Source organism: Culex pipiens, chromosome 2 (genome assembly GCF_016801865.2).
Source record: "Culex pipiens pallens isolate TS chromosome 2, TS_CPP_V2, whole genome shotgun sequence".
NCBI classification, from domain to species: Eukaryota; Metazoa; Arthropoda; class Insecta; order Diptera; family Culicidae; genus Culex; species Culex pipiens.
In genome coordinates, this window is record NC_068938.1 from 199926989 (window position 1) to 199953234 (window position 26246).

Here is a 26246-nt window from a genome sequence, read left to right on the forward strand (position 1 = left end):
ATTTGGATAGGGTGGTACAATGAGTTGGGTTATTTTAATATTTAATTTTCAGTCGACTTCAAATTGATCAGATGAATGGATATTTCTTTCGCATGCAACAAAAAATTGTCATGTTCCCAATTTTCTTGGAAAAGGCCAATTTTTTCGGGTGGTTTTATTTGGATGAATCAGGATTCTTGCTTGATTTGGTGGTATTAACAGCTCAGCTTGACAAGAAAATGTTGATTTCAACTTTGCACTTTTTTGTGAACGATTGAGGTGAAATAATGACACATATATTGATGTGATACTCATGTTAGCTCATGTACTCTTTTTATCGTTTTTTAAAACTGAATTCTTAGGGGTTTATACTTACCGTAAACTGAGGCAATCGGGACACGTGGGGCGAATTGGGACAGCAGTTTCAACCATGTTGGAGCACAATATTTTGATTTTTCATGTTGGTTTCGGTTAGAACAGACTCAGGCCAGCAAAATGTGTACATCCATTTTCAAATTTAAAAGCTCTAAGTGCTCTAAAAACTGCTATCCCTATTCAGACTGTAGTCCCGTTTCACCCCAGATTACGGTACACAGAAAAAAAAATCCGGCAATCGTGAATTATGTTCATGGTTGTGAGAACCACGAAGGAATTCGCGTTCATGAGTATGGTGCATTTGCACTATAAACGTGAATATATTCCTTCCTGGTTCTCAAATTCATGAACATTATTCACGATTTTGGGAATTGACTTTTTTACGTGTAAGCTCGAGAATCAAAAATAAAACAACAAAAAATAAATATTTTCGTGATTCGATTATCCGAAGTCTTGACTGTATTTACCTAACTTTGACTAGACCAATTTGGGCATTTTATTTTGAAATATTGGTCAAACTAATATCTCGTCATGACCATGTATTCTAGCCTAATCCATTGGCGTCATACCAGAATCACTTACGATATCAAGTTCGGCTCCGTTTTCCAACAAAACCTTCCCAATTTCCCCATGACCTCGCATTGCAGCAAAATGAAGCGGTCTGAAATGTTTAAAATGCTCCAACTCATCACTTTCGATTCTCAGTCGTGGAAGTGGTCCAGTTTCATCGAGCACAGAGTTGGGATCCGCTCCGAATTCCAGCAGTGTCCGGACCAAATCCAGGTCTCCGCTGGCTGTGGCATAGTGCAGCGGAGAACCGTAGTCGGGATCTTGGCCGTTGATCAACGCTTGACGGTAGTCGGGATCTATCTGGATGAGGACTTCGCGTACGGCGGCGTGGCAGTCGTTGGTTTCGAAGGTTTGCAACAGTTGATGGTACCGTCGGTCTAAGCTCATCCATAAGTTGTAGATTTGCGGGGCTTTATTGGTGAAAGTCGTGACCTCTTGTAGTTTGGGGAAAATCTCGCAATCATTGCAGCTGTAGTTTATATGCAACAGTAACGTTAACAGAGACATTCCGTTGCAGTCGACGATCTTCATCATTAGTTGTTCCATCTCTTCGGATGTCTCGACCTCTTGTAAGTCCAAAATGTCTACGATTTGTTCGGTATCGTAAACTTGTATTTGTTTGACTTCCTCCGCGCCAGATATTTGCAACATTGTGCTAAGTCTTTCTTTTGCACGCTGCATTTCTTGCGATACTTTTAATAATGCTTCTTCAAAAGTGCAGTTCATTTCAGCTCGCAAGTCGTCAATCTTTTGAATCCAATTTATTACGTCGTATTTTTCATTATCAGTAGCATCATATTCCATGTAAAGAAAGCTGCTACTGTTTTTTTGTTTCAAAGTTTCCTTATACTTTTCAATAGTGTTGTGAAACTTTAAGATTATGCTATCATTAGTCACCATCCTCTTTGTAGGCTGGTAAGGTGATATGACTAATAAAAGAATTGTTCCAAAAACCATTCGATATTTTCTCTCAAATTCCGATGAAACTAAAGTAATATAGTTATTAAAAATTGCAATGTGCGTGCTTGGTCCAGTCAAAGTGTGTTGTTTCATACAAATTATGATTAGCTTCAGAATTGTGTCGAATGTGGCATGGAATGTATTTCTTTCGCACAACTTTGTAAGCATCAAGTGAATATAATAGGCTTGTTCCACGAATTGCCTGGTTGATGCGTCATACATGGAATCTTTTCGGTTGTATCCAATGCCACACTTTAAAAGTTGTTCAATTTTGTGAAACAAAGTTTTCCAAACTCTACGCTCCATGTATATGCTTCTGATTGGTAGGTTGTCGGGATCCAACTTGACCCTTGAAACTGCCCGATAGCAGTATTGTGACATCAATGAATTGATTGATTGGGAAAAATCCGCTCCGTTTAAATAAAACTGGTCAATTAGTTGGACTTCATAAGCCAGTAAACAAAGCGTCAAGCAGTGAATAACTTCCTGCGAAAACCCTGGAAATTCCTGGTTGTTCAACATTTTAAAATCAGTTTTACGGGCTAACAGCTTTATCAGATACGATGGTGCATTTTGTAAGAGTAACTTTATTATTGGGAATACTACTATCTTGCTTTGGTTATTAACAAAAGGACTTCCATCAATAATACCTTTTTCAAGAAAAATCTTCATGCAAGAATATTGCATGTTCGGATGACAAGAAACCAAGTGACTTATCAATCTCCTTCCAAAATGATCTTCCCATGTGTTTGCGTCGTAGTGGAACTCACTTCTTAATATGTCTACTACTTCCATGTGGCCATTCACAGTGGCCGTTAGCAATGAATCGTAGTACCATCCGTTACTAAGAAGATTCGCTCTCAACGTCGCTGAATCAAGTAATCCTACGAAAGCGCGGACCAAATAGCAATATCCTTCGCTACAAGACGTTGTAAAGAGCAATAGTCGCTGTTCTTGGTTTAAACTACGAATTACTTTAACTGCACAGTCCGCATTACTCTTGGTGTATTTGTCGACGATTTTTAGCAAAAGCCCAGCACATCTATTGGCCACATATTGATGCCATACCGGCTCATCTATGTTCGAATAAAAATGGTTCTTTTTTACAACATTCAAAGGATCATTTCTGTAAGTGTATGCATAGTTGCTAAGGAAAGGCACGAGCGACTCCAATAAACAACCCAATTTCCTATCCAACTGCTTCACATTTTCATGCAGTTTGATATCTTTGAGTGCTATTTTCTGCAAAAAACTACACACCTGATGTCGATTGCTTTTCGTAAGAATTTGAACAAAAGTTTCTTTTATAAATGTTTTGAAATCAATCTTCAATGATATGAATGAGTTCCAAAGGTAACGAGCTGCGAAATATTCGGCAAATGTTTGATGAACAAAGCGTGGTTTACCGTTAAAAATCTGGCAAACCAAACCGATCTTTTCCCGTCCCGATTTGACATCGCTAAGTAACGTAAAAGTTTCATTTGCAGCCAAAAAGGCGTTCAACTCTTGATCATCCAACAGTGCACATAAAGCTAGCTTTTCATGTCTTTCGATGATCAATCGACGTTGCTCTTCCATAATGTCAAGCATTTTTGGGTCACTTTTTTCCACGTGTGGACGTTTGTCACCAAAAAGAACCTCCTCAAATTTAATTCGGAAAAATTCCTCGTACAGCGCTACCAACTCTAATTTTGCGCTAATTTTCCGTTCAATGTTGTTCCTTGTTGAGTGCTTTCTCAAGAGAAATAATTTGAAATCTCTTTGAAAAATCGTCGCAATCATCCGCATCTGCAGTGGAATTCCCATGAAAGAGACTTCCATATTATTAATCGAGTTTGAAAATAATTTGAACAATTTTGCGACAAAAGTGTTGAACAAGTGTCTTTTTATGTTTTTCACTTTGAGGGTGTCTCTCCAATTTCTTTTCAAAAAGTATTTTTGATCTTGCTTGCTGAATGGTTTCAGGGTGTATGCAAAGGTTCCCAAATTGTCTTCCAGTTCGTGATGATTGTTGTCATTTCGTGTGGTTATCCAACGTTTGTTATTTTCAAGAATTTTCAAAAGCTTTAAAACTGGTTCCTTATAGTTTGGGCTGATTTCGTCAAAACCATCAAAAAGTAGCGTAATGTTTCCTTTGTTGTAAAAACTTAGAAACAACTCAATTTCAAACAATGTTTTTCCACTTATTTTATTTCGAGCAGTGTCCTTCAGGTGAATCGTACCATCTGCCGATAAGGTAAATGAAGTTTTATCATCACTCGATATAATTTGTTGCACAATCAAAATAAACTTTATCGCAAGTGGTAGATCGATTGTTTTCAATTTCAGCCATTTGTTGAACTCTTTTGTATAGTTAAACAAATCTATTCGCACAACCCAGCAGAGTGGATCGTGCTGGGTTATTCTTTTCGATAGGTCTGTTATCAAGGTGGATTTTCCCATGCCAGGCTCGGCAGCTACAATGACAATCCTTTCGCTGTACAACTCCAATGAATCCGTTACAATCTGCTCGTGAGTTGATTCAATATTTTCACGCACTTGGCTAAGACTTCCACGTGATTTTTGCCAGCCCATTTTGGAATCTACTAAATGAACGTTTATCGTTTCATTATCAATGCATTTTCTTTCAAAATCTTCACATGACTTAACCCATACGTCTTGTCCTGTGTTTTTGACATTTTTCCTAATCTTAACAATTTTTCGCAATAATTTTCTTTCTATCAAAAATTCAGCAACGTTTTCGAATTGAGTCAAATCCACTCCTCCGGTTATCATCAGATCGCATTTACTGATCAGTAGGGAAAGCATTTCAGCATCGATGATGTCTAATGAAGCGCATTCCATTAATTGTCCGAGTTTATGTTTAGCACACTGGAAATATATTTCACGCTCGCCCAACAGGTTTGTTTGTGACTCCGGAGTAAGATCGCTAAAAATGCTTCCTTCGTCCTTAAAATGGTTGACGCAATTCGATAACTTTTTGTTTGTTACAATGATCCATTTGTTTTTTGAATTTTTAAATTCATTCAACATTTTCTCAATATCATTGACCGCTTCTTGATCTCCAACAAGGATAATTGTTTTGCAGATGTTACTGTCAGTTTTAAGCTGAAAAACCTTTTTAAGATGAGGCAAAGCATGTTCCAAATATTGTGAAGTTATTAAAAACTGGGAATCTGAATTGAAATGTTGAAGCAATTTGATACAAGTTTGTTCAACGAAATTCGAAACGATATTTGTCACACCCTCTCCAATATGAGACACAAGTGATAGAACTGCTTCTGAGTTAAACTCAACTTGGTATCTATTGATCTGGCTGATGCAAATTGCACTTAAATTGGTTAAAGGCGGATTGTCACGCACTTGCACAACTGCGGCATCAAAATAGTCACAATCCCTGGTCAAGTAAGGAGCTTTCTTTTGCTGTTTCCACAAATGTTGAACCTTGTCATGGACCTTTAAAAACACTGCCTCACAATCTAGATCGTCACTTATTTTATACCTAGTTTTGATTTCGTTTTTCAAAATTGCTTCTACATCATTTTCCTTTCCTTGATCTGTGTAAAACATCAAATTATCTAGAAAGCATTTCACGAACTGCTCATCTTCTCCTTCGTTTTCCAACATCAATCGTGGAAAACAATCAATTTTGATTTCTAATCGATAACTTTCTAAAGCAATCCCAATTTCACTCTTTAACAACTCAAGCAACCTGTTTGCATTTGATTGCAACGAACTTCCATCAACATTAAATTTCAACAAGTTTGTGTTTTGATCCGGAATCAAGATATTGCCCACCATACCGGCAAAACCCCCATTAAGACCAACATCGCCACTTTTTAATATTTTGCCTGGACCAATCATACTTTCATCGATTCTGACAATGTTATCATGTTGCGCTGCCAATTGGAACAAATCCTTGAATCGTTGTACTAAATGCTTAATTCTTTGCTCTTGTTTACCTTTCCCTATTGGCAAATCGAGATTTCCAAAAGAAGGCGGAAATTTGACTTTTAAACATTCCAATGTTGATCTTCCTACGATTTCTGTAGCATTTCGTATAGTTTCTTGTGTAACTATTATATTTTTTAAGGCTGCTTCTTGTAACGCATCTAGTTTCACCCGATTTTTAATTGGTGTAAGCGTTTTTAACGAGTTATCGTACCTGAGCACATTGCCTAGTAGTTTGCTTATATTTTCCGCGCTAGGATTCTCTAATAGAACTTTCAAAAAGTTTTGTAAATCTGAATCTTCAAATTTTTGCTTTCTATATTCTAAAATTTTATCGTACATTATTTCCCTTAAAATAACAACTAACTTTTCTTTAGATGCAAAGAAATCTGTCTTGAATGTCATTTGTCCTGTTTCACTGATTTTGAATAGTTTTTGTGCCAAAACTACGTGATACGTTCTCATCAGATCATCGGACATAACATTGTCTGTTCTGCCAGATAGTACAAAATCAGCCAAAATATTTCCTAATGTTTGAATACGTAACTTAGTTGCAACTGTTGCCAATGTTTTAACATTTTGAGGACTGTATTCAAACTTGAATGTTTTACCGCGATGAGTTGAGTATAATATATCATCCGTTTTTGTATTGAACTCAGTTGTCTCAGTATCTATCCCTTTTTTACAATCAAAGTTCTCTTTCGCTGAGGTATAAATCACAAAATCACAGTCTACTTTTTGAAACTCTTCTTTGAAGATCTGGTCATCCTTGCTCTTTGAGCCAAACTTTCGCCTTATTGCCAGGAAGCTATCGAAGTACTTGTGTATGCTATAGTCACCTTTCTCCTTGAGGATCTCTCCCAAGGTCAACTTTCCGTCCTTATCGGGGTCATCGCGATGCTTTGCTTGAATAAACTGCATCCATGTTTTCCCGTAAATATTCCGGAACCAAAAAACTACATCGTCCAGTGCCCCCAGGCCATCCACGTTGGATCCCAGATAAAACTCGGCGATGTCTTTGCGATTCAGGGCCCGAAACAAAATCAACGTTAGCAGTTTAGTTTCATACAGCTGTCCACCGAGGCCGGATGTACCGGATCGTTTTGGATAGAAGATGGTTCTATTTTCAGCGGTTGATTGCTCAGCAACTGAATGATCGCTTGCTGGTCGTAATTCCTGTTTGGGCACATTTTGAATGTGTTTCTTGAGTATTTCGACGACCTCAGAACCTTGGGCAACATCCAGCGGGGTTTGCTCATCCGAATTCTTTTCCGAAACCTTTGCTCCTCTATCCAGCAGAAGTTGGACAATATCCGGAACTCCTTTGCAGGCAGCTACGTGCAGTGGGGTGTTGTTTCTATCGTTGGCATCCTTGGTGTTGATGTTCCCGCCGTGTGCGATGATGCTGTCCAGTTGGGGTGGGGTTACATTTGTTGTTCGAATTGCAAGGAATAGCAATGCGTTTAAATTCAGCTCATCGTGACAGTTTGATAGTGAGAAGCAAAATTCCGTGTTTGCTTCCATTGTGTTGGTATCACCCTATTCTGCAGTAAGTTCCGTTTCTGCAATAGTCCTTATTTTTTATACCTTTCGACCGTACTAATTTGCCTACATACCTGGTGTATGCTCTTCATTCAGTCGTAAAATTCTATCACACTCCTCAATGAAATGCCGGTGACTCAGAATGGTTCTTTTGGTTGAACTGTCTTTGTTTTGTTTTTTTGCTTTTTTTGAGTCTTTCTGCGCAATGTACTTTGCCATCTGGAACACACTTACCAGAAATCATGATTTGCTGTGTTCGTTTTCCCACTTTTTCATACGAATCCTTCAGTTCAACCCATATAACCCTTTTTTTGGTTTAGTACTCGCACATAAAAAATTGTAAGAAAAAGTGGCAAAACGAACTAAGCTCAATCCCAGTCACGAAATATTCTAGCAGAGCTGGTTCTGCCAGAATCCTGCTAGAACGGTGGAACATTTCTGATAGAATGCTGTAAGAATATCCAACTCTGTGAGAACTCTGCTAGAATCCTGCTAGAACGTCGTGACTGGGATTATTTTTTTTTTTGTGAGGGTGCATGTATTATTTTATTTCATGAAATAAAATACATCCCATTGAGAATTTTGGTTCGAGTCTGAGCCAGCCCAGTCACGAAATATTCTAGCTGAGCTGGTTCTGCTCTAATCCTACTAGAACGGTAGAACCATTCTGCTAGAAATCTGTAAGAATATCCAGCTCTGTAAGAACTCTGTTAGAATCCTGCTAGAATGTCGTGACCGGGAGATTGACGCCAAATTTCTTGACAGAAAAGCTCCTACTTGACAGCTCGTTCCAAGGGGACCATAGTTGATCCATCGAAAAAATGATGTCTTGTCATTTTTTTTGACAAAGAACTTTGTCCTAAGGTTTCTATACGGGGTGTCAATCCAAAATTTTCGCGAAGCGAAAACGTTACGTGACGAATTCCCCTCTCGGCAAATTTCCCCTCTTTTTGGTGCACGCTGGTTGGTTGAACAAACGTTTCCCAATCAGTCAATATAGAGACGTGAGATTGATGTATCTAAAATCACCCCCACTCTACCTCATAATTTTCGGATCGTCGACGCGGCAAAAAGCGAATAAGGAGATGTAGGAGAATGGGTGCAAAAAGGCGGGGCATACGTCCCCGATCTAAATTAACAAAACTCGACTCGGTCGGTCCCGAAAATTCAGTCTATTGCTGGCCGTCGACGAGAACACATCAGGAGCAGATGGCCTGGTGGCCCGTTTGCTGACGGCTTGGAGGCCCGGGAGCAGATAGCCTGGAGGCATGGACACGCCAAGACATGCCAGCCGGCATGAGCGGGAATTGGAATTGGCCACCACTTGGAGTGGCCGGAGTCCCCGGCGGGTGTTCCGATAGGGGGACTTTTCCCGAACCATAAGAGTTGGGGCAATATGGGTATCAAACTTTAGGGTTTTTGATACTGGACATGAAATTTGACATTTTGGCAGTAGTGGCCACAATCCGGAGTGGCCGGAGGCCCCGCGGATGTTCCGATGGGGGGACATTTGCCGAACCATAAGAGTTGGGGCAATATGGGTATCAAACTTTAGGGTTTTTGATACTGCACATGAAATTTGACATTTCGGCAGTAGTGGCCACCACCTGGAGTGGCCGGAGGCCCCGGGGATGTTCCGATGGGGGGACATTTGCGGAACCATAAGAGTTGGGGCAATATGGGTATCAAACTTTAGGGTTTTTGATACTGGATATGAAATTTGACATTTTGGCAGTAGTGGCCACAATCCGGAGTGGCCGGAGGCCCCGCGGATGTTCCGATGGGGGGACATTTGCCGAACCATAAGAGTTGGGGCAATATGGGTATCAAACTTTAGGGTTTTTGATACTGCACATGAAATTTGACATTTCGGCAGTAGTGGCCACCACCTGGAGTGGCCGGAGGCCCCGGGGATGTTCCGATGGGGGGACATTTGCGGAACCATAAGAGTTGGGGCAATATGGGTATCAAACTTTAGGGTTTTTGATACTGGATATGAAATTTGACATTTTGGCAGTAGTGGCCACAATCCGGAGTGGCCGGAGGCCCCGCGGATGTTCCGATGGGGGGACATTTGCCAAACCATAAGAGTTGGGGCAATATGGGTATCAAACTTTAGGGTTTTTGATACTGCACATGAAATTTGACATTTCGGCAGTAGTGGCCACCACCTGGAGTGGCCGGAGGCCCCGGGGATGTTCCGATGGGGGGACATTTGCGGAACCATAAGAGTTGGGGCAATATGGGTATCAAACTTTAAGGTTTTTGATACTGAACATGAAATTTGACATTTCAGCAGTAGTGGCCACAATCCGGAGGGCCCCGCGGATGTTCCGATGGGGGGACATTTGCGGAACCATAAGAGTTGGGGCAATATGGGTATCAAACTTTAGGGTTTTTGATACTGGATATGAAATTTGACATTTCGGCAGTAGTGGCCACCACCTGGAGTGGCCGGAGGCCCCGCGGATGTTCCGATGGGGGGACATTTGCGGAACCATAAGAGTTGGGGCAATATGGGTATCAAACTTTAGGGTTTTTGATACTGCACATGAAATTTGACATTTCGGCAGTAGTGGCCACAATCCGGAGTGGCCGGAGGCCCCGCGGATGTTCCGATGGGGGGACATTTGCCGAACCATAAGAGTTGGGGCAATATGGGTATCAAACTTTAGGGTTTTTGATACTGCACATGAAATTTGACATTTCGGCAGTAGTGGCCACCACCTGGAGTGGCCGGAGGCCCCGCGGATGTTCCGATGGGGGGACATTTGCCGAACCATAAGAGTTGGGGCAATATGGGTATCAAACTTTAAGGTTTTTGATACTGAACATGAAATTTGACATTTCAGCAGTAGTGGCCACAATCCGGAGGGCCCCGCGGATGTTCCGATGGGGGGACATTTGCGGAACCATAAGAGTTGGGGCAATATGGGTATCAAACTTTAGGGTTTTTGATACTGGATATGAAATTTGACATTTTGGCAGTAGTGGCCACCACCTGGAGTGGCCGGAGGCCCCGGGGATGTTCCGATAGGGGGACATTTGCCGAACCATAAGAGTTGGGGCAATATGGGTATCAAACTGTAGGGTTTTTGATACTGCACATGAAATTTGACATTTTGGCAGTAGTGGCCACCACCTGGAGTGGCCGGAGGCCCCGGGGATGTTCCGATGGGGGGACATTTGCGGAACCATAAGAGTTGGGGCAATATGGGTATCAAACTGTAGGGTTTTTGATACTGCACATGAAATTTGACATTTTGGCAGTAGTGGCCACCACCTGGAGTGGCCGGAGGCCCCGCGGATGTTCCGATGGGGGGACATTTGCCGAACCATAAGAGTTGGGGCAATATGGGTATCAAACTTTAAGGTTTTTGATACTGAACATGAAATTTGACATTTCAGCAGTAGTGGCCACAATCCGGAGGGCCCCGCGGATGTTCCGATGGGGGGACATTTGCGGAACCATAAGAGTTGGGGCAATATGGGTATCAAACTGTAGGGTTTTTGATACTGCACATGAAATTTGACATTTTGGCAGTAGTGGCCACCACCTGGAGTGGCCGGAGGCCCCGCGGATGTTCCGATGGGGGGACATTTGCCGAACCATAAGAGTTGGGGCAATATGGGTATCAAACTGTAGGGTTTTTGATACTGCACATGAAATTTGACATTTTGGCAGTAGTGGCCACCACCTGGAGTGGCCGGAGGCCCCGGGGATGTTCCGATGGGGGGACATTTGCGGAACCATAAGAGTTGGGGCAATATGGGTATCAAACTTTAAGGTTTTTGATACTGAAATTTGACATTTCAGCAGTATTGGCCATAATCCGGAGTGGCCGGAGGCCCCGCGGATGTTCCGATGGGGGGACATTTGCCGAACCATAAGAGTTGGGGCAATATGGGTATCAAACTGTAGGGTTTTTGATACTGCACATGAAATTTGACATTTTGGCAGTAGTGGCCACCACCTGGAGTGGCCGGAGGCCCCGCGGATGTTCCGATGGGGGGACATTTGCGGAACCATAAGAGTTGGGGCAATATGGGTATCAAACTTTAGGGTTTTTGATACTGGATATGAAATTTGACATTTTGGCAGTAGTGGCCACCACCTGGAGTGGCCGGAGGCCCCGGGGATGTTCCGATAGGGGGACATTTGCCGAACCATAAGAGTTGGGGCAATATGGGTATCAAACTGTAGGGTTTTTGATACTGGATATGAAATTTGACATTTTGGCAGTAGTGGCCACCACCTGGAGTGGCCGGAGGCCCCGGAGATGTTCCGATAAGGGGACATTTGCGGAACCATAAGAGTTGGGGCAATATGGGTATCAAACTTTAGGGATTTTGATACTGGATATGAAATTTGACATTTCGGCAGTAGTTGCCACAATACGGAGTGGCCGAAGGCCCCGCGGATGTTCCGATGGGGGGACATTTGCCGAACCATAAGAGTTGGGGCAATATGGGTATCAAACTTTAAGGTTTTTGATACTGAACATGAAATTTGACATTTCAGCAGTAGTGGCCACAATCCGGAGGGCCCCGCGGATGTTCCGATGGGGGGACATTTGCCGAACCATAAGAGTTGGGGCAATATGGGTATCAAACTGTAGGGTTTTTGATACTGCACATGAAATTTGACATTTCGGCAGTAGTGGCCACAATCCGGAGTGGCCGGAGGCCCCGCGGATGTTCCGATGGGGGGACATTTGCCGAACCATAAGAGTTGGGGCAATATGGGTATCAAACTTTATGGATTTTGATACTGGACATGAAATTTGACATTTCGGCAGTAGTGGCCACAATCCGGAGTGGCCGGAGGCCCCGCGGATGTTCCGATGGGGGTGCATTTGCCGAACCATAAGAGTTGGGGCAAGATGGGTATCAAACTTCAGGAATCTGTTTCTGGAAATTTAGAATAACCATTTCTTAACCAATTAAAGCCCTGGCAGTTCAGCTCCACTTGCAATTTCCGTCCCCTTAGTTCGATAAGACGTTAATATTATGTCTTTAAACTTTTCAAATCAAACAGCCTGTTTCAGGGCCACGAAATTGACCACTAAAGAGTTGTCTTGTGTAATTATAAGGGAATCATGGGGAAATTTGAACCGGACATTCTAATCGAAAATTTCAACAATCATCTAGCAAAGTTCTTTGTCATACTGGTCATGTGTAACATAACCACCTGCACCTTTTTTTGCTTTAAAATGAAAAAAAAAGTGATCAGAAATGGTTTTTGATCGTATTTTTTACCGGTGTACATAAAAATTTACATATAGCTTCAGTACCCAATTAAAAAAAACCCACTGGTGGTCCTAAAATGAAGCTTATTGCTGTTTTTATTGTTTACAGCGATAAAGCTTATTTTTCTAAGTACAATGACCTTTTGTACGACCACAAGGAGTTTAAAATGGAATTTTAAATCAATTTTGAAAAATTTACCTCGCGGTCCTTCTTGACAGAAAAGCTCCTACTTGACAGCTCGTTCCAAGGGAACCATAGTTGATCCATCGAAAAAGTGTTGTCTTGTCGTTGTTTTTTACCGTTGTACACAAAAATTGACATAGGGCTTTAGTACCCAATTGGTAGGGTGGTGCACAGCACAATCCAGAAATAAGAAAGATCGTTTGCTGGCTGGCACTGGGTCAAGATGTCCCCTTGTCGGACGAGGTCAAGTCGCTGGTGAACCGAAGGTTAAGGCTGAGCAAGGATGTGATGCACTATTACGTACGCCAACATTTTAAAAAGCATTTTTGAGAAAAACGCATTTGAATGTTGAGCATCATTTTTCAATTCCCACTTTAATATAAAATCAAAATAAGATGTTCTAATGATAACAAACGATGAAAAACGTTGCTTTCATTGATACTTGATCATTCATATTCAATAAAACATTATTTCCGCCATTATATTTAAGAAAAACAAACATAACTTCTTTTGAAATCACCCTGCTGTCATTAGAGGGGAAGCTTTGTTATGATTCGTTTCTCTTCGCCGAATGTACATGGCGCCTTTTGCAAGTGAAGGAGAAGTGGCGTCTTTTTCATGATGTTTTTTTTTCGTTTTTTCGGCTCATGTAGTCTTTTATTTGACAGGGCTTTATAAACAGGCACTGCTGATGCCAGGGAGTTTGCTTATGTTACCTTATTTCAAATCATTATTAAACAGACTTTACTGAAGTAACTTTTGCTCATTTTTGGTGAAGAGGTAGCTTATTATGAGCACTTTCAGAATATGGAATAATCCTGAAAGTGTCCAAATGTACATGCCTTTTGAAATGTTGGCGTATCCCTGACTGAAAAGTCCGTCGGACGTCCGTCGTTTGTCGTCCGTGCAATCGTACGACGTCGCACGACAATGTCGTGCGACATTCGCACGAATGTCATACGGTTTTGCACCAAAATGTCGTATTTGTCGTGCGATCGATCATCGAAATTGTTCGACATTGTCGTACGACATTCGACCGACGTCGCACGGTTTTGTTATTTAGGTTGTCGTGCCTTTGTCGTGTGCTGTTTTTTCAGGTTTTTAGGTTATGTTGCAGTTAAAAAATGGATGATTGTTTATTTTTAATTTATTTTATTTTTTTATGTAATTTGCACATTTCCCCACAGTAAAAAATCAATTATTTCATTATACTTGTTGTGTCGCGGATCTTCACGTACATCTTGGTGTCGTCTTCCGGTTGGTCTTCCAGTTCTCCTCGTCGCTCGGCATCTTGGCCGGAATTTTTTGGCGTTGTCTTCCGGGTCCGGATTTTGTCAGCCATCTTTTCGAGCCGACGCCAGCGTGCGGGGCAGCATCTTGATCAAGAAGGACTATTGCTCCTCGACTAGCCGCAGATACGGCGGGGTGCGGCGCCACCGTTTATGTCCCATGGATTGATGGCCACCGGAGTATGGGACAACGTCGGTTTACGCACTTCTGGAGCAGGTGTTTTTGCGGTCGTTACAGCTTCCGTTCAACAAGCTGTGTGGGACAACACGGAGACGCTGAGTTGTTAGCAGGATCAGATTGGAATATTTTTGGTTACCTGAAAAAAGATAACGTCATTCGGCTGAATAATCATATCCAAATCATATCTAGAGTTTTGTTGTTCAAACAAAGGGAATCTCATGACAGATATCATACTCAAAAAATGTGTGAAAATTCATAAAATAATTAATTGTGGAATATTCAAAAGTTTAACTTTCAATGTAAAATTTTGAAAACAAATTATTTAAAAAAGTAGTTAATTAAACCTTATTTTTTCAGAAAATAAAGATTAAAGCAAATTTAAGACAACAAAACATTCTAACATTTTAAATTTCAAATTAAAAATCAACATTAACGCAAGTTTTATGGAGAAACCCCATCTGGACCTGTTTAAATATTTTTGATTTTTTTAAATTAAAATGCATGTGTTTCTGAAGACCCCAAAGTCCATGCTTTGAAGAAGCTAAGAACTTAAAAGACTTAATTTAATTTTAAAATGTTCGAATGTTTAAATTAATCGTAAAAATTCAAAATATCTGAATAATTTTAAAATGAAATTTAATGTTTGATATTTTTGAAATTAACAAATATCAAGAATTAAAAGAATACACTCAAAACCCAATGGTTTGACACAAACTGTTGTCAAACGAAAGGGGTCACTTTTTAGTTTGACACCCATTTTACAAACGAAAAAGTGACCAACCACCGGGGGCTGAGTGTAATACAACATAAAAATTTAAGAGATTAAAAATTGTAGAACCTAAGAATTCAAAATTATTATTTTTTTTTTGAGAATTTAGAGTTTAAGAACTTCTGAAATACTAAAATTCTTAATTTCTATAAATCTTTAATTCTAAAATTTTAAGATCACAAAATTCTAAAATTAAAAAAAAATTAATCCTAAAATTCTAAAAAAATCTGAAAATTCTAAAAAATTTTAGAATTTAAGAATTTTAGAATTTTAGAATTTTAGCATTTTAGAATTTTAGAATTTTAGCATTTTAGAATTTTAGAATTTTAGAATTTTAGAATTTTAGAATTTTAGAATTTTAGAATTTTAGAATTTTAGAATTTTAGAATTTTAGAATTTTAGAATTTTAGAATTTTAGAATTTTAGAATTTTAGAATTTTAGAATTTTAGAATTTTAGAATTTTAGAATTTTAGAATTTTAGAATTTTAGAATTTTAGAATTTTAGAATTTTAGAATTTTAGAATTTTAGAATTTTAGAATTTTAGAATTTTAGAATTTTAGAATTTTAGAATTTTAGAATTTTAGAATTTTAGAATTTTAGAATTTTAGAATTTTAGAATTTTAGAATTTTAGAATTTTAGAATTTTAGAATTTTAGAATTTTAGAATTTTAGAATTTTAGAATTTTAGAATTTTAGAATTTAAGAATTTTAGAATTTTAGAATTTTAGAATTTTAGAATTTTAGAATTTTAGAATTTTAGAATTTTAGAATTTTAGAATTTTAGAATTTTAGAATTTTAGAATTTTAGAATTTTAGAATTTTAGAATTTTAGAATTTTAGAATTTTAGAATTTTAGAATTTTAGAATTTTAGAATTTTAGAATTTTAGAATTTTAGAATTTTAGAATTTTAGAATTATTTTAGAATTTTATTCTAAGTGTTTGAAATAAAAAAAGATATTGCTTTTACCTTTTTGTAATCTGCATTTTTTCAATTTGTTATAATCTATATATATATAAAATTTCGATGGTTTTGTTCGAACGCGAATCAGTTGAACACGGAACGTCGAATCGAGGCGCTTTTTGTTGCAGTAGGTTCGTGTAAGCCCAAGGAAGGTTCTTACGCCAAAAAGTTACAACTTTGGCCACTCTGGAACCGATTCCGGAATATCTGCAGATTTTATGGGAAAAGTCAAGCAAAACATTGTAATAGGGCCGAAGCCAAAGTGTAAACAAAGAGTCTATCCTGCTCACGTCAGCTGATGTTTACATTAGGATCGAGCAGGATAGACTCTTTGTTTACACTTTGGCTTCGGCCCTATTACAATGTTTTGCTTGAAGTTACGTAAAATCAAATTTTGATCACAGGAGGCTGAATTAGAAAAAAAGACTAAAACGTCAACAAACGAAAAGGCAGAACGAAGTATGTCGGGTAAGGCTTGTTTTATTATAAATATTTTTTTCATTTAAAAAAATATTTTTGTAAACCTTTTAAAAATAATTATTTTTTTTTGTAATCTGCTTTGTTTTCAACCTTTTTTATTTGAATTAATTTTATTTTTTCGGTAAAAAAATAAAATATAAAAAAACTGTAAAATATTAGAGAATTCAGGATGTTGGTAGTTTTTAAATATTGAAACTCATCATCAAGATGTTCCTGGCGGAGCACTTACACCATTCTAAAAATCCGTTTTTTCAATGTTAACTACTTTTTAGGTAATAAAACCTGTATAAAAAGTTCTGGGCCTTAAAGGGTTAAATCAGAGATACTAAAAATTTCTTTAAGGAGTTAATTTTTGATTTGTCAAATGTTAGAGTTTTTTATTATACAATTCTGAAGTCCAATAATCATAACACCCAATATTAGCCCTCATACTTCCGGTCTTCCAAGCTCACTCCCGATACTTTGAAATGCGCCTCTTCCATCATTTCAATGACTTGAAGCAACAGTTCTATTGATTAAAACATCCGGTGGATCAGAAACGCCGCCACGAGATGATTATTCTGTACCCCTTTTTCTCTTACCTTGGGTAGAACTTTTGACATTCGGTGATTCATCCTCCTCCTCCTTTGGAATGAACCATATCCTCCATAAGCTCGGTTCCTTCCGGTCCTGTCTTCCGCCACGAAGACCTGGCCCGCCGGATTCATGCGTCTCGTCCTCCTCCTCCACCGCCACGAAGACAGAATTCTGAATATCTGGAACATAAGAAACTATAATTTGGCCACTTGCCCACTCCGGCCGGAACTTTCCGACAGAAAAAGAAGCACAACTTACCGGTCAAAATCCTTCCGAAGCCCAACATCAACAATAACTAGTTCGATTCGGTTGCATTCAAGTCCAAACAAGACCAACTGAAGAGAACTGTCAAACTGTTTGCGTCGACGAAAATCGGGACGTCGAATTGAAGGGAAATCGATGGAAAAAACAATGTCGGGCATGTCGAGTGTTTGTCGTACGTTTGTCGTCCTTTCGACCAATCGATATCGAAACGGTAAAACCAAAACCGCGCGACAGCTTGTACGACGTGCGACATTTTTCAAACAGGGATATCCCACTCACACCTTATAACAATGTCATTCGGAGTAAAAACTCGCGAAATATTCAAGCCTGACGAGCCTGGCCGAGTTTGAGAATTACATGATTTTTACGGGTTCGGTAAATTCTTTGAACCCACCTTGCTAATTTGCACGTTCATGCCATCTGAGGCGTTACGATTTGGCTGTCAGATCTCCTTACGGGCGCGGCGTAACAACTCCAAGAAGAACCGTCAGGTCAGGATCAGATTGCAAGTTTCTGTGAGCAGGAGGAGGTGCTGTTTCGTAAGAGATTGTTCTTGTTTCCAGGCTAGCTCGAAAGTTGAATTTTACAATTTCTTAAAAGAAAGCCAGCTTTTATCCTCAATTTTGTTTCTCTTGCCGTCTGGACATCGATTATGCCAATAGGACATCTCGCTAAAATCGGAATCGGCTGGTGAGTTAGTTATTTCACGACTGCAAGTTGGCAAAACTTGACCGTGTAAACACACGAGGTTCGCCTTTAAACTAATCACGGATTGTTCCGGTCTTTCACAGGGGCATCATCACGGTAGCTGGCATCGGTGGGTTTGTCTACTCGAAGCGTTACGTCGACAAGAATCGCTATGAGAACATGAAAATTCGCGAACGCATGCGAAAATCAAACGAAGGAGAGTACACCGTCGAATCGCCCCGCAGATACGAAGCCTAGAAGCGTTCGAACCACCCCGGAATCATCAGTGGAACCTACTACCTCGGAGAGGATAACCTTTTCAATTTAAACCAAAAAACAACAAATCAGTAAAATGAGTGCCCAACAGCTGGACGCGGCCACCCAGGCCAAACTACAACTCATGCAGGAGATGGAAGTGGAGATGATGTCGGATCTGTACAGCCGGATGACCACGGCCTGCCACAAGAAGTGCATCCCGCCAAAGTACTCGGACGCGGAGCTGGGTAAGTCACTTTGGGGCCATCCGACTCCCAAATCGAGCCAACTAATTTGTTTCGCAATATATTTGCAGGCAAGGGCGAATCCGTCTGCCTGGACCGGTGCGTGGCCAAGTATCTGGAGATTCACGAGCGGATAGGCAAGAAGCTGACGGCCATGTCCGCCCAGGATGATGACCTCAAGAAGAAGATGGGCGCCTAAGGGAGGCACGGAGGAAGGAACTGCAACTAGTGCAGATAGTTTGGTTTGAATTAGATTTTTTTTCTTGTTCTATCCTTGCGGATGTTGTTGGTCGGAACAGTTGGAATGTTGTAAGCGAAACCCTAAAAAAATGGTGTAACTTGAGCTAAGCGTGGCATAAGTTTTATTATGTATGCACCGTGACAAGTGACACTGAGTGAGTTTTGCCAAGTGAGGAAATATAATTAAAGCTATGAAAACAAAACAGTTTTTCTTCTTTTGTGAAATGAAATAAGAGCAATACAGTGTAGGAGAAAATTAATGCCTAAACACCTTACAATGTGGCCCTTAAACACTGCGGTTTCGTCAAAGCGTTCACATGCGTGTATCGTTCTCCCAAGATTGTATCGTTCTCTAAGATTTCAGAAAAGTGTCCACGTGGTTTAAAGTTCTTCATAAAAAAAACTAAGATTAAAAAAATCTGAAATTTAAATTCTTTTTTCCTAAACAAAAAAAAAAAACATTAGCAGATTTTGAAAGAAATAATTCAAGTTTTTTAAATATTTACTTAATTTCAGCTTTTTTTGAAATTCTGAAATTTTTAAATTCCTAAATAATTTTGTGATTTATTAATTCTTTCTTTTTTTGCAATTTATTAAATTTCTTCAAGTTGTTTGAATTTCTATGAATGTTATTGATTTTTTTTAATCTTTAACAAAAATTTGAATTGTTTTGCATTAAAATACAATTATCCTGAAATTCACAAAATCAGAAAATCTAAATCTTTTATTCCATAAAAAAAAAATCTTAGAAGATTCATTCTAAAATTTCCGATTTTTTTTTATTTTTTTAAATTTCTATGAGTGCTTTGATTTTTTTTTAAATCCTAAGAAAATAAATTTTAAGATAAAGAAATCAGAAATATTTTTTTTGTAAGGTAGGTTCTGAATTTTTTTAAGATTCTTCCAATTCTTTTTTAATTTTATGATTTTTTTTAAATTTAAATAGATAATAAAATGAATGTTTAATTTTTTTTTGTTTCATTGAAATGTAGAAACTCTGACTTGTAAATTTCAGCTAGACCGCTTTTAAAAAAACATTGAAATGCACCTTTGTTTATTTTTATTTATTATTTATTTTGTTTTAAAACTGATAAAAATATCTCCAATTTAATTCTTAACATCTTGTTTATTTAAAAAAAAAGTTGAATTAAAAAAATTCAGCGATGGTCCACGCCAAAAAAAAAAAAAAAAGATTTGATTTGTATGGAAATTGTTCACGTGGTTTATGGATGCTCCCTTTTAAAGTTCTACATTAAAAAAAAATCCAAAATTCAGAAAATCTTAAATTTAAATTCTTAATTCCCTAAAACAAAAAAAAGAACATAAAAAGATTTTGAAAAAAAATAATTCATGTTTTTGGAATATTTTCTTAATTTTGAAATTCTGAACCTTTTAAATTTTTAAAAATTTATTGTTTTGTGATTTTTCAATATTTTTTTTTGCGGTGCTGAACATTGTAATTTCTTTAAAGTTCAAAAGATTTTAAAACGAGCCCAAACAAGCAAAATATAATTATCAATGCAGAAAAAGGCATTTCAGATTGCTTTGATTTGATTTGACTTCTATTTCCATTGAAATTTTCCAGTTTTATGAAAATATTTTTTTCTGCCCCCTTATTTTTCGAATCAATTTTGAATTTCTATGAATGTTTTCATTGATTTTTTTAGATCCTTAGAAAATATTTGAATTGTTCTACATTAAAATATAATTATCCTGAGATTCAAACAATCAGACAAGGGACCATCCATAAACCACGTGGACACTTTTTTGGGAATCTCGAACCCCGCCCCCCCCCCTCGTGGACAATTGTCCATACAAAAAAAAACTTTTTTGTGTGGATCGTGGACAACCGCCATACCCCCCCCCCCCCTAAAGTGTCCACGTGGTTTATGGATGGTCCCCAATCTAAATCTTTTTTTTCTTGACAAAAAAAAAAACTTTAGAGGATTAGTTCAAGTTTTGAGATATTTTCTAATGTTTGCATTCTTGTAAAGTTTTGAAATTTAAAAAAAAATCTTTCCAATTCCCAAAATTTTTGATTTTTTTTTATTTTTTTTTCTAATTGTTTTAGTGTCTATGAGTTTTTTGAATTCATTGTTTTTTTGGTTTTTTAATCCTTAGAAAAACATTTTTTTTCTTGAGCAGGTTTTGATTTTTTGTATTCTTCCAATTTTTTTATTTATTTCAAATTGATAGATTTTTTTTGTAATCCTAAAAATGTTGTTATATTTGAAAAAATATCTTTAAGGTCGTTGCAAATATTTTTCAAAGTTTATGTCGCCCCCGTACAAAATCGGTATAAATAATTAGAGGGGAAATAGTAGTTTATGCAACAAGTTGCAAAAAGAGGATTTTTTCAGCACGAGTCGTACATTTATCCAACGAGGTTCACCGAGTTGGATAAATACGAAGAGTGCTGAAAAAATCAAGTTTTGCAACGAGTTCCATACAACATTTTTTGCAATTCCGAAAAACACCCATTGAGTGAAATTTTAAGTAAAATTTTCATGTATTTTGTCAATACATCGTTTAAATAAAAAAAAATGTTGAAAAGTGTTACTTTTCGAAACAAGTGCTAAAAAGTTCAACTTTTCAGCACCCATTTCAGTGCTGAAAAGTAGAACTTTTCAGCATTTATTTTGAAAAGTGTTGCTATTCGATTCTGTTATTTTTGGTACAGAAAAGTAGGCTATTTCGTCGTTCAAGAATGACAGGAAAAGCATGTAGATTCACGACGGAATTGCAAAAATAAATTTGGAAAAAAATTAAAGAGTTGAAAAAAATAACAACAACTGTAATGATGTATTTTGCATTTAATTTTTTTTGAATTCATGTGTTAAAACCATGGCATATAATTTCAATTTTTTTGACACCTTCCCCCATCCCCCCTCGGTTTTGGTAATTGTCGAGAGACATAAACTTTTAAAAAATATTTACAACGGCATACACTAAAAAAAATCGTCAAGTTGTGATTCGTGAGACAAGCAATGTTGTACATTTTTTGATTTTATTTTATTGAAACGATAAAAATACGGGACTGGACATCAAAGAAAAAGGATTTCATTTAAATTTAAAGCTAACAAAAACACAAGAAATTCAAAAATAAAAAATGTATATTTCAAAATTAATTTTTAAAAGAAATTTCAAAATTATTTTTATAGAAATTTCAAAATTAAAGAACTTAAAACAATTAGAAATTTAACAAGTGTTAATAGTTTTTGAAATGATATTAAACCAAAAAATGACAAAAATTTAGAAAAAAAATACAATACGTTCCAAATTTTTTGTTTTTAATTTCCTAGATTTCAATGAATGGAAAAAAATAAGCTTGATTTTTAAAGTAAAAAAACAAATTATAAAATTCAGAGATTTTAAAAATTCAAAAAAATAAGAAAATTAAAAAAAAAATCCGGGTTCGGTGGCGCAGTGGTTAGCGTGGTAGCCTCTCACCCCAGTATGGCCTGGGTTTAATCCCAGACGGACCCGGTGGCATTTTTCGAGACGAGATTTGCCTGACCACACCTACTATCGGATGGGGAAGTAAAACGTCGGTCCATTAGCGTAAAAGAGGTTCTGAGTGGCTCAGCACACATAACCTTCGGACGCCTATTAATGAGCAGAAACTTGCAACAGAGACCACAAAAGACCCGGGGGTTGTCAAAGTGGATTGCAAAAAAAAATAATTTTATTAAAGTATTATTTTAAACATTAAAAAAATCAAATAATCTTAACAGTTTTTTATTTGTTTTTTCATTTAAAGTTTTTTAGATTTCTTTCAATGTTTGTTTATTAACATAACAGGTTTAAAGATCGCGCTAATCTGATGTTGATGACCTTATTTTGGAAACTTCAAATACAGTCCAACCACGATTATCCGAAGGTTTCTATAGGACTTCGAATAATCGAACCACGAATTTTTTTTTTCTTGTTTTAAACATCAAATTCTAGTTCTGCGTGGGGGGGTTCTAAAATGAGGTACAGTAGTTGTTCGGTAACTGGGCTGAGAACGTAGCCCAGTCATCGAATGTTGCTCGTTAACTGGGCTGAACAAAAAATAACGAGGGGACCACCGATGCATAATATTTTCCAGATCAAATATAAAAATAAAAGTTACTCAAATTTATTTACAATGCTTACTTTTTATTTTTCTTTAATTGTAACATGAAATCAAACAAAAGTTTGAAAAAGTTTTTTAATTTATAGAATATGATTTATGCATCCATTAACCCCTCGGTCATTTTGGTTTGTTTTGGTTTTTTGACGTTTATCTGCTTTTTAACTGGGCTACGGCCCAGTTACCGAACAACTACTGTAGTTAAATTTGAATAGTTGATTGCCTATTAAACTTACTTAAGCTCGACAATCAAAAACTAGACAACGCAAAAAAAAAAAACGTTTTTCGTGATTCGATTATCCGAAGTGAAATTTTTCAGAGGCCTTCGGATAATCGAGTCTGAACTGTAGATCAAAATGGCCGACAAGTAACTTTTGTCCGTAACTTACAGAAGCTTCAATTTTTTCACTTAATTTTTGTAAACACATAAAATGAACCCTAAATCAAGTCAAAATCCCGAAAATGACATTTTTTGGGTAAAAATTAAGTATCAAAATGGCTGGTGCGTACCTTTGCCCCACCCTACTCAACGGTAAGTCCACGCATTCTTTCTCTCCCCTGTTGCTTCTGTGAAAGGTGGGTTCTTTCTCGTTCAGATTGTGACACACCTTGGGTATGATTCTACAAATAAATTTATTTCTCGCATCGTTCGCTTGGTTGTACAATTCAAAACAGGAAAACCCCCGGGGTCCGCGTTTCCTTCCTTCCTGCGGTGAGAAGGAAGTCCGGGCGTTCCGGGCACTAATCCATACAAACTAAACGCTAATTAATCTGCTTGTTTTTTTTCTTCTCTAAAACGGTAATGAAATGGTCTCTGGTTCAATCGGACTTATTTTAAAAGGATTAAAACGAAAATGGTTCAATTCACACGCTTCTGTACAATTCTGAGGGAAATTGTGTAGAGAAAATAGAAAGAAAGAAAGAAGAAGAAGGTTGGTTAAATGCAGGTGTCGCTCTAGATATCGTCGTAGTCTTCGTCCATGCCGGGAATCGACGAGGACACACTGGAATAGGAGGGCGCGAGCGCGGCTGCTGGAGGGGCGGAACTCGACGCTGCTCCGGTGGCGAAGATGTACGGATTCCGGCTGCCGCCACTGTTGCTGGACGACGAGGACGTGGACGCGGCCGAGAGGGGTGTCGTCGGGGGTGTCGCTGAAGGCACTTGCTGCTTGACGACGACGCTCGGGCTGGACGCGGAGGAGGAGGAGGAGGAGGAGCTGGAGCCCAGCGGGGATGGGTTGCTGGTGGTGTAGTTGGTGATGCTGCTCAGGTCGATCTTGATCGTGGGTTGGTGCTGCAGCGGGTGATGGCGTGGGGCGGCGACCGGCTTCGGCGATGGGTTGGCCGGGGTCGTCATCGGGAGCTTCACGTTGGAATAGTCCAGCTTGAAGACCGGTTGCTGCGCGGCGGCGGTCGCTTTCGGGGCAGGGGCGTCCTTCAGCGGCTCGAATTTGTAGGTAATCTGTGTGGGGAATAACCGACGATTGAGTTGAGGTAATTTATACCTTTTAGCTGTATAAACGAACCTTGAAGTTACTACTGCTAGCCGGAGCCGTGGCCGGAACTGCTCGTGGTTGGGAACTGGACGCCAACGCCGCCGGCAAGGTTGGCAGAATGTCGATCTTGAACGGAATCGACGACGTCGCTTTCGTTGCTGTGGTGATGGTGGCCGCCGGTGCCGAATGCAGTCTGGTCAGCTTCGGTGGCGGTTCTCGGCTGCTTCCGGTGCTGCTGCTGCTGGTGCTACTCCCGGAGCCCGTTTCTTCGAGGGAAATTTCCTTGTAGAATCCCACGTGATTCAGCGTTCGTTTCAAACTGTTGCCCTGCGGCTGCTGCTGCGTTGGGGGTTGAATCTGGGCTTTGACGGGGAGCGTTCCGGCGTAGTTGATCGTGACTGGTGTGTACGACTCGGACCGTTGCAAGCTCAGTCCACTGCTGCTGGTTCCGGGTGTTGCGGCCGGCACCGTCACGTCTCCTCCTCCTCCACCGTTCGAGGAGGTCGTCGACGATGAGGAGGGCGTGGCCGCCGGATCGTACCCACCCTCCGAGCCGGACAGCTGCTCCTCGTTGACGCCAATGTCGGGGATGTTCTTAACGAGGTCACGCAGAAAGTCGAACCGACTCTCCGAGATGATGCACTGCTTCATGTGGGACGGCGACAGGGTTTTGGCGTTGCGCGCGTTCGTGATCCGCAGGGTCTTCGTCAGCAGCGATTCCACAAACAGCTCCAGGGTTCGAGGTGTTGGCGAAATTTTAGTTAAGGAAACAATGCATTCTAAACCAATACCCAAATACACAAAAAACAACAAATATAAAGCTTTTGCAAAGGATATAGATTATAACGGGCACGGCCTGGGCCACCTTGCCGACCTCCTCATCGGTCTGCATGATCTTCTTGATTCTGCCCTGCAAAGTGGATTAACAGAATATTAAGTTTTGGAACGAAACGCAAAGCAAAACACAGAAAAGAAAGCCCTCCTCTTTTGCGCACATAAACAAACACTTTTCCGCGATCGGCGGGCAACCCCCGAACGATCCCCAAATCACAGATCCCAACCAAATCCACGATACACACGCTCCGTCGAGCACCACCAATCCCGGACCGGGATTGGCCGCGGCCAGCAAACACACTTACCGCCGGGAACCGTGCGTTGTACTTTTTCTTCTTCGAAGGCATCGCCCAAGCTCACAACGTAACTCCTGCAAACCTCGCTCGTAGAACCGTTCCGTCGGGGGATCCTGGCAGGCGCGGAACGCGGGGAAGGATCGGAAATTTTCAACTCCCACGAAAAAAAAAAAAATCCGGAGTCACAATCTTCGTCGGACCGCGGACCGAACCGAGTTGAAGTCTCTGCGTGCTTCTTTTTCTTTTCCGATCAGTTTGACGTTTGATGGGGTGCGAGAAAATTTCGTAACGCTGTGGGATTGGATTTTACGGGATTTTACCGAACGTGGGAGGGGAATTGAATTTTACTCATTTTTGGGGTCGAACAGCATTCGGACACGCAAAACATATCTTACACAGAGTTATGAACCATCTTTGACCGAGTTTTTGAATCAAAACTGACAAAGAAAAAACAAAAAATCGGTCGAAATAATTTTTAACTTCTTTTTCGATGTAAATCGAATTTTCAATCAAAAAGTACTTTAGTGAAATTTTGATAAAGTGTATCATTTTCAAGTTAACGTGGAGACTTCCATCATTGCCATGATTTTTCGTTCAAAGATATAAATTTTGCGTCGCTATCAATATTTTGACAAAATTCCTTCTACAAGTTGTTTAGAATGGTGCCCTACCCATGCTGATTCCTTTTGGTAACGATTATCCTTGCAAAGTTATGGAAATCGTCAATAATCAATGATTGCCAACTA

General features: G+C 39.1%; 5 protein-coding genes across 7 annotated transcripts; 2 read left to right on the forward strand and 3 right to left on the reverse strand.

Annotated features, from left to right (window-relative positions):
- Window positions 1-148: 148 nt before the first annotated feature.
- Window positions 149-7608, reverse strand: LOC120425508 (uncharacterized). The gene is made up of 2 exons (XM_039590055.2): window positions 7452-7608; window positions 149-7397 (listed from the first exon to the last, which is right to left on the reverse strand). Exon 2 carries the CDS (start codon window positions 7357-7359, stop codon window positions 904-906), a length of 6456 nt encoding a protein of 2151 aa, XP_039445989.1. The 5' UTR covers window positions 7360-7397; window positions 7452-7608; the 3' UTR covers window positions 149-903.
- Window positions 7609-11862: 4254 nt separating this feature from the next.
- LOC120425537 (uncharacterized) lies at window positions 11863-17673 on the reverse strand. 3 transcript variants are annotated; one of them, XM_039590097.2, is made up of 3 exons: window positions 17328-17673; window positions 17075-17248; window positions 12808-14416 (listed from the first exon to the last, which is right to left on the reverse strand). In XM_039590097.2, the coding sequence occupies exons 1-3, from the start codon at window positions 17353-17355 to the stop codon at window positions 14298-14300; spliced, it is 321 nt and encodes a 106-aa protein (XP_039446031.1). In that variant the 5' UTR covers window positions 17356-17673; the 3' UTR covers window positions 12808-14297. The 3 variants fall into 3 exon arrangements, 2 of the variants coding, with proteins under 2 accessions (XP_039446031.1, XP_052564370.1); XM_052708410.1 differs by lacking the exon at window positions 12808-14416 and adding an exon at window positions 15984-16220; XR_008212181.1 differs by having other exon boundaries at window positions 11863-14352; window positions 17075-17673.
- Window positions 17674-17835: 162 nt separating this feature from the next.
- On the forward strand, window positions 17836-18278 carry LOC120425539 (uncharacterized). Its single transcript, XM_039590100.2, has 2 exons — window positions 17836-18023; window positions 18125-18278. Exons 1-2 carry the CDS (start codon window positions 17986-17988, stop codon window positions 18276-18278), a joined length of 192 nt encoding a protein of 63 aa, XP_039446034.1. The 5' UTR covers window positions 17836-17985.
- Window positions 18279-18372: 94 nt separating this feature from the next.
- Window positions 18373-18963, forward strand: LOC120425538 (mitochondrial import inner membrane translocase subunit Tim10). Its single transcript, XM_039590099.2, has 2 exons — window positions 18373-18523; window positions 18592-18963. The coding sequence occupies exons 1-2, from the start codon at window positions 18373-18375 to the stop codon at window positions 18717-18719; spliced, it is 279 nt and encodes a 92-aa protein (XP_039446033.1). The 3' UTR covers window positions 18720-18963.
- A 4525-nt stretch (window positions 18964-23488) lies between these two features.
- Window positions 23489-25761, reverse strand: LOC120425536 (uncharacterized). The gene is made up of 4 exons (XM_039590096.2): window positions 25510-25761; window positions 25208-25280; window positions 24401-25113; window positions 23489-24336 (listed from the first exon to the last, which is right to left on the reverse strand). Exons 1-4 carry the CDS (start codon window positions 25549-25551, stop codon window positions 23830-23832), a joined length of 1335 nt encoding a protein of 444 aa, XP_039446030.1. The 5' UTR covers window positions 25552-25761; the 3' UTR covers window positions 23489-23829.
- Window positions 25762-26246: the final 485 nt, after the last annotated feature.